General features: G+C 35.7%; 1 protein-coding gene across 1 annotated transcript in view; it reads right to left on the bottom strand.

Annotated features, from left to right (window-relative positions):
- Window positions 1–4,031: 4,031 nt before the first annotated feature.
- The window catches only part of LOC107091994 (cerebellin-1-like), a 7,268-nt gene continuing 3,079 nt past the window's right edge, over window positions 4,032–8,220 (bottom strand). The window contains exons 2-3 of the mRNA XM_015386259.1: window positions 4,675–4,794; window positions 4,032–4,506 (exon numbers count right to left, since the gene is read on the bottom strand). Of these exons, the coding sequence (XP_015241745.1) occupies window positions 4,309–4,506; window positions 4,675–4,794 (318 nt within the window). The 3' untranslated portion in view covers window positions 4,032–4,308. The remainder of the gene's footprint in view (window positions 4,507–4,674; window positions 4,795–8,220) is intronic.

Raw genomic sequence — 8,220 nt, 5'->3', positions numbered from 1 at the left:
TCACATAACTTGTATTTCATGCCAGAATGTGAAGACTCCTCAACTTGATGCGACATATTTTATATGCCATCACTTAATCAGAATATTTCTAAACATTTTCTTCAATAACAATTCGCCTCTATTCTATGAGTTATGAAGGTTTTTCATTTAGAGCCAAAAAAAACTCTCCACAGCTCAAAACAATAAATGGGGATATTGTTAATGCAGAGATGAGAGCTTTGAATCCTTTGAATATGCAACTTCATGAAACAAAAAACTAAATAAAAAATCTTCAAAGTTTTGAAAGTGAGATTTTTATGAAAGAGCTCAATTTGAAAGAGCTTTTATAAAATGAGCCTTTCCCACTTGTTTTTAAAAATAGGTGTTATGTTTGCTAAATCAAAGCAGCGCAGGATTTTTTTTATTATTTAATATATAATCTATTTTTTTCTTTGGATTCTTTAAAGAAATGTTCACTAATGAGGTGCAAACAAACCTTTTAATACTAACCCAACTTTAACTTTTGAATCCATGAGTTAACATTTTTGCTTCCTTTTTAATTTTCTTCACTCTAACAGGGTTTTCACTTAAATTGAACCGGCTCCATGTTCCATTATACTAAGAAAATAGTTGACATATGATTTATCATGGTCTCTTCATGTATAAATGGTGGCATTTTAACAGTATGTGTTGAATTGAGGAGAACTACATCTAAAGCAAATAATGCTCAGCAGAGAGTCGATAAAAAGAGGATCAAAAGTATCACAGACACAAAATGAGGTTCCTAATGAAGTAAACGTATCAATACAGTTTTCCTGTGTTTGATTTTCTTCTCTTCACATAATGTCGTTTTTGCACTCCAAACACGTATCTGAAAAATGCTAACACAGCCCTCTGCTGAGTCCCAGGAAGTTGACACAAATCACTTGTGATGGTCCAGCATGAACCCAGCAAGTTTCTGGCACTGGTTTCCATCTCCGCAGCCAATCGTCCATCTGCCACCGGATCCACTGCAGAGAAGATGCAGAGCGAGGCCTCTGTGCATCAGCAGGAACGACAAAACTCAGAAATGGATGTCTGAGTGTTTTGGGATTACAAAAAAAAAAAAGTTTCACTTTCAAAAACTGGAATAGATTTTGATATCATACTGGTACCTCCTCATGTTATACAAGGATGGACTAAAAATGAACAGATATAAATCTAATTTAAGAAAAAATCTAAAACTAAGCTGCAGCTAGAGATATATACCACCCTAAATAATATTGTGTAATCAGCATAGATTTTGCCTTCCAAACATGGATATCTAATCTTCTTTGTTTTATGTCTCATATAAGTATGGAAGCATCATTCTAGGACTTTTTTTTTTTTTTACATTTTTGTTGTCTATTTTTGCTGTTTTGTTTTATTTTCTCTCTCTCTTGAGGACCATGTATTGACTTCCATTAATTTTCAGTCATTTTCAACCCTTTCTATGCCCTAACCCTAAAACTAACCCTAAACCTAACCATTACCAATGCATACCTCACCCTAATCGTAACCCAACTGACACCTTAGCCCTAAACATAACCATTTAGCAAAATGGCTTGTAGGGACCGGCAAAATGTCCTCACTTTGCAACAACTGGTCCTCAATTTGATGGTGAAATTGGAAAAATGGTCCTCAATCTAAGGGCTAGACAGGTACACACACACAAACACACACACAAAACAAAATCTATTTCTTTCAGTTTAAATAGAGAAAATCAGCAAAAATTGAGAATATTGTTTGGAACAACATAGTTAAGTTAAGTATGGCTGACATTTCCTGTTTTCTGCTACATTGTCAATATTGTAAAAAGCAAAAGGCAACATGTAAAAATAATAAAATAAATAAAGTTTCTAACTTTTCTGTTGGTCATTGCCGCATATTGCAGGAAATGTACGGACAGGAAACATTTGGTATATTTTCCATCAAAACTTAGCCTCCAAAGGTTAATTACTGTGCAAATAAAAAATCAAAAGTATTAAGCACCCAATGGATAGTTAGACAGTTAAAATGATGCAAAGCTTTAAATATAATAATCTTTCTTGCTGAAAAGCAGATAATAAAGGCCTCAATAGGTTTAGGAAAAAAACAAACAAACCCTAACCTGATGGGGGAAACAAGTCCCTCAGGTAGCACAATAAAACAAAACCCAAAGTTTAGGTGGACGGTGGAGCGGCCATGCAGAAACCTTCAAGGCTGAAAGCAAGGAGGCAGAAAGCTCACAGTGCATGGAAAATGACAATCAGTTAAATAGTTAGGTTATTAATATTTGCCTATGATCCTTACCATGTGTATTAAATTTTGTTTCTTTGGGTCTTAGTACAGCTGTTTCTGTTTTAATTAGTCTTCTCCTTTTAATTTCCTGCTTCCATTCTACCCAGCTGTTCCAAATTATCACCTGCATCCAATGTCATTCTCCACTCTTCCCTCAGTATTGAAGTTGATCTTTCTTCTGTTACTTTCTTTCTGTATGGCTGTTCTTCTTTTCCTCCTGGTTTCTGCCTGTGTTTCTACTTCCTGTGTTACATTTAGTTCTTCTGTTTCTTTTTTTCACACTTTATCATTAAACTCTTACTATCCTTACCCCATGACCCTGTCTATGCTTTAGTCTTTTTCAAAACACAAACTTTATGAAATTCTCCTCCTAAATATCACTAAGGCTCCTCAGTCTGACCGTAGACTGAGCCATATCAGTACTTGCAGACATTATGCCAGTTTTTAAAATACTTTATATATGAAAATCTGAAGAATGCTGGGATTGTTGTGGCGAAATTTTGGTTGTGGCCGGTGTCTCGGAAGCATCTTGCTAACCATTTAGCAGCTTTAGTGCTTAGTGCTAGTAGGTTCCCAATGGGAAATTCCATTGGGACCAAGTAGCGTTAAATTGGTGACTTAGAAACAACACTGTCAAGGAACGCTATGGACAGCGGAAACATGCAAGAGGAGGAGAGTTCTGTGTCGGAGGTCGTGGATGAGTCTCCTCTGTCATACATTTTTATTCAGAGGAGGAAAGCGGGGAAGAAATTGTTGCTGAAGAGGACGCCAGGGCGGCAGAAGCTTGGTTTGGTGTAGAAGGCTTACAGCCGTACATGTTTGAGCCCTTGCCTCGCAACGCTGCCAGTTCTGTTAGCTCTACGCCTGCTGAAGACACAGGCGTCCATCCCTGTGAACACTGGGATGGAACTCAATGGGAAAGTAAATGATTCTTATTTCTTATTATATTAGCTGCGTAATACAAATCAAGATACTATGACTGAAAAAATTTGATTGACAGATGACCGTTGATATATGATTGGCCGAAATTAGGTGTACAAGCTGACGTATAACTAACTGGCCTGCATAAGATAATGAAAAAAAAACCACGAACCTTTGGACAGGATTTTTTTAAAAATAGAAATTTTCTAAATTCTGGGACAATATGGTCTGATAAAGAATACGTTTATATACCTTTTTAGGCCAGAATGATTTGAAATTTAAATATGATTTCCCTTCGACTTTAGATTGTCTCATATAAAATACTTTTATAATCATACCAAGCACTCCAGGAGTTTACACACACACACACACACACACACTCAGAAACGGATACACAGATCAGTAGGAAATGTATGGCAAAGTTAATTTGAGAAGCTAAAACCCTAAATGTTCAGATTTTAAATTTCCGATTACAAGAACTATTTCAGTAAATTCAGAATAGCTGTTCTCAGGTTTGTGGTTGGTGTAGATTTTAGACAGCAAAATCTAAAGTCACCAATTTATGCATGGAACCTCATACAAAGTAATTGTTTCACCTGAAAAAAAAAAAAAAAAAACATTCTCAGGGTACCTTTAATTAGGGGATGGATTGATGCAATAATTGGCAATAACATATTTCCATATGTGGCTGTTAAGTTGACCTTCCCCTTTAGAGCTTTAAATGTTTTTGATAAAACAAAAGTATAAACAGATTTTATCAGCAGCCATAAAAAGGCAGAAGGAGATGAACGTTTTTAATTTATTGCCAACAAACATGAGCTACATTTGGTTTTTCATGCATTAAAGAGATTACACCAGATTGAAGCAATCACATAGAGACACAATTAGCCTAAATAAATTACAAGCCACAAGAGAGCTGTGGTCACAGACATTACATTCAAGACTGGTGCAAAGTTAAATCACTCACTCTTCTAATACACATCATATGCAGTCCAATGTGGATCCTAATAACACAGAATAAATCCAGCCATCATTGCTTCCTCCTTTATGCTGTCAGCTCTAGGAAATAAGCCAACCTTTATTTAAAACATCCTCCAGCCTAAATGAACCCTACAATGGGAACACCAGAAACCCAGAAAATGTGGAGTACTTCCACCCTCCCATCAGGTTCCCCCTCTCCAGTTTAAGGTAAGCCTTGTCCCCTCGCTCCATTAACACCAGCCCTGCATTTGTGGCTGCTTCCCTCGTCACATCCTGATCACCTGCAAACGCTGAGATCACCGGCCAGCCGTTAAGGACCAAGCTCACCTAGAAAGACAGGATGGGAGGAAGACGGTTAGATAGAAACCTTTATCTCCAACGCTAGATTAGATAAAATAAAACACTCTTTGGCAGAAATAACTAAAATCTGAAGACTCAGCTATGAATAAACAGCTTTTTTCATGTAAAATTTCCTTCTAAATCCATTATTCTTACTTGTATTGTTTGCCTGTTGTAAACTTTAACCACATGAAAGCTGAAGCTGTAGACTCCTTTTCTGGGGGCCACAAAGATGCTTGTTGCTGGGTCAAAATGGCTGCCGACATTCACTAGTATCTATGGGAGGGGAGAAGGGGAGTTTGCAGGGTTAGAAAAATCAATTAAAAAAATATCTAACATCTTTGTAAAATAATGCATATTTTTTCAGGATTTCTTTGTCTTCAGATCAACAGTTTAGTATGTTTCCTGAATGTTTTGATCTAGTAATACTAAAGAGAAATGGACAAAAAGCACCAGAGGAAAAAACTCAAATAAGATGAAAAACTAGAATTACCCAGATGGCATGACTTAACTAAAAGGGATACATTTTCACTTTAAATAAACCAAACAAGAATGAGTTGTTAAAAAATGTCACTATGATGAGGTCAGATTTTTAATATTGTAATTATTTTTTTTTTCATGATCACCATAGAAACATCAATCCAAGATGCATTGTTTTGTGGGTATTGATCTTGGGTAAGAATAGCTTTGCCCCAAGCTGTAAATGCACACAGCAGTTAAAAATATTTATTAGAAAATCTTATTTAAAATAAATAAAGAGGACTTTTTTTCCCCAAAACAATAAAAAAAAAATCAATCCACTGGTCTTTCTTTTGAAGTTTGAAGACATTTTTCCTCCCATCCAGGAAGCTTTTTTAAATCAAAATGTCAGAAATATCATTGAGATTGAGGCTTTACAGAGTGGACCAAAAACAAAGCCTTGTTTTGGCTTAGAAAACATGAAAATTGAATCGGACGAACAGGTCTGCCGTTCGGGACAAGGGTCGTTTGGTTTCTTTTGTTAGACTGCAATACCCCATACCTGTCTATGTCTCTGAAAAAGGGGTAATTAAAGGGAATCGTTGGCCTGGCTGAACAGGCAAGGTCTTCTGTTCCCCTGTAAGGGGATGGAGGTTGCGATGTTAGGAGGAAGGAATCAACTCAATTGCTCTATTGTAGGTTTTTGAAAGCTGAAATCTAAGTCTATTTAACTTTTTTGTTTACTTTTTTGGAATGACTATGACCTGGATGATTGAGAATCTTTACCACCAAAACTTTTTTTATTAATATATACTTTGATAGAGTGCATGATTTTTTAATTGCTTTTACTTTCGTAGTTTTTTTTTTAATTTCATCTTGAATTACCCAGAGATTTATTAACTTGTCAGCAAATGTTTGATTATAATGATAAACAGCTTCTATTGAAGGCTATCACCAACAAATCTAGCTTTCCCTGGTTATTATACCGGACCTTCAGATCAGAGAATACCCACAGAGAATAATTATCAAATATCAGAGCAAACAAAGAAATTAGCTTTAAGCACACATTTTAGGGTCTGTTCTCAAAATGTTATACAATCAATTAATTCATTGTATTTTAAGCTGTGTAATTGTAAGTTTTTTTTATGCAATTAGAAGGATTATTTTTCCTGGCATGATGTCCACCACTCCTCCATCAAAATAAAGATATTTTTAAGCTGTAAATTTAGGTCAGAGGTAAAAGCTCATGTCCATGATTTAGCTTAATGCTGCTAACTAACCCCAGAACAGGTTAAATACATCTACCACAGCCTAAAGCAGAACAAAAAAAAAAAAAAAAACACACACAAATACTTATAATACACTCAAAAACACTTAGGAAAATGTAGGGAAAAGACTTTATAATAGAAGGTTAGTTTGTTATTGTGGTTTTCTTAATTGTAGTTAAGATGGCATTGATACTGATATAACTTTCTCCACTGTGAGCTCAATAAAGCCAGCCTATCAGTCAATATAATTTGGGTTAGTATTTTCACTGACAAGAAATGATAACTCTATCTATTCTTAAACTATGTTGTATCAATCAGGCTTTTCTTTTGCATTCAATTATTTAAAGTAGCAACATAAAAATGTGTTGTTTTTGTCCCTTTTTTTTTTTTTTTAGGTCTGTTTATATATTGTATTATAATGGAGTAACATGAGTGTATACCCCAATGAAATATGCTTCCTTCTTCATGTTGTCATCTTTAAATCATTCTTTCATCCTGTTTTTTTTATCCAGTGTTTTTCTTCTTTTTTTTAGGTAACTCCTTAACTTCCTCCTGTGTTATTTTCCTGTGAACTTGTTTTGTGGGTTAGGGCTCATTGTTAAGCTTTAGTCATTATTCTCAGTCTATTTCTCGGTTCTTGTTTTCTATTTCTGTTTTTAATAGCTCTTTTAAAATCTAACTTCCTATTTATTTTGGTAATCCATATACCTTTTCGACTTATGGTCTGATTATTTACTGTTAGTCTTGTTTTAGCTGTTTTTCACCTCTCTTACCTTCCCTTTTTGGTGACATCTAATTTATTTTGTACTCCATTTGTGATTTCACTAAATATAATTTCTTTTTATAAGGCTTTCCTTTTCGCTCATCGCTCTGCCTCAGTTGTTCACCATCTAGTAATCAGTCATGCGTGTTATCAAACCCCTTTACTTGAACTTCTTTGTTTCAGTCATGCTTGTTGGATTTTCCTGTTTCTATTTGTTACTCCATTCATGTTGCTGTGGAAGTATCAATTATATTTAAAAGTGCTTAAACGTATTTAAAGACCATATGAAAAAAAAACAGTAAAGCTGCATTCTCAGCCTGTGGGGTCAAAGTCTACATAAGCTAATTAATGGTTCAGAATGTGAATATCTGGAATTAGGTTATCTTAAATCAACTCTATCACATTAAAAAGCTTTTCTTTCTTTTTTTTTTACCCTATCCAAAATAGTTTTGGATATTTCAGAGCTATTTTCTATATGTATGCTGCTATATGTTTAGGCTGATGGATCACATAGGGACCACTTTTCCTCATTCTGCCTTCTCTATTCTCCAATTCGGCAGTATTTGTTAAGTTCCACTGATAACGTTATGCTCTCTCTAATTTTTTTATTCACCATAGTAGCTTCATCTGGTCTATTCCTGTTCAGCTGTGACTCCATCCTGAAAAGTAACATCAGCTGTGCTGCTGCCATCAACACCTTCATTTATAGATGTTGGAACTTGGTCTGTTTTTCAGTGTAGTCCTGTTTCTCTTACTGTGACTACCTGTATGTGCTCTCTTTCATCCTCTGACACAGGAGTTATCTTGGAGCTTGTATGCCTAGTTGTGTCTTTACTGGACAGTGCCACGGATGGAGCTTGTTAACATTTATCATTTTTATCTCTGCTTCTTTTTATGTTTTTGCCTGCTTCTTTCTCCTTGAACCCTAGTTGGCCTCAGCAGATTGCCGCTCACACTGAGCCTGGCTCTGCTCGAGGTTTCCTCTAAAAGGCAGTTTTGCTCTCCACTGTCACTACATGCATTCTTGGTGTGAGGGATTGCTAAAGAGTCAACAAAAAAATGCAAGCAAAAATCATTGCCAAAAGCTCATCCAGGAGGACCTTAAAGCTACAGTGTGTAACTTTTAGTGACATCTAGCGGTCAGACTGCAGACTGCAGCAACATGAACATCTCCCCCCCACCGCTTCTCCCCCCCAACAGTACGGCGAGCGT

This window comes from Cyprinodon variegatus, unplaced genomic scaffold (assembly GCF_000732505.1).
Source record: "Cyprinodon variegatus isolate N-32 unplaced genomic scaffold, C_variegatus-1.0 Scaffold361, whole genome shotgun sequence".
Lineage (NCBI taxonomy): Eukaryota > Metazoa > Chordata > Actinopteri > Cyprinodontiformes > Cyprinodontidae > Cyprinodon > Cyprinodon variegatus.
This window is presented reverse-complemented; position numbering and strand designations above follow the sequence as displayed.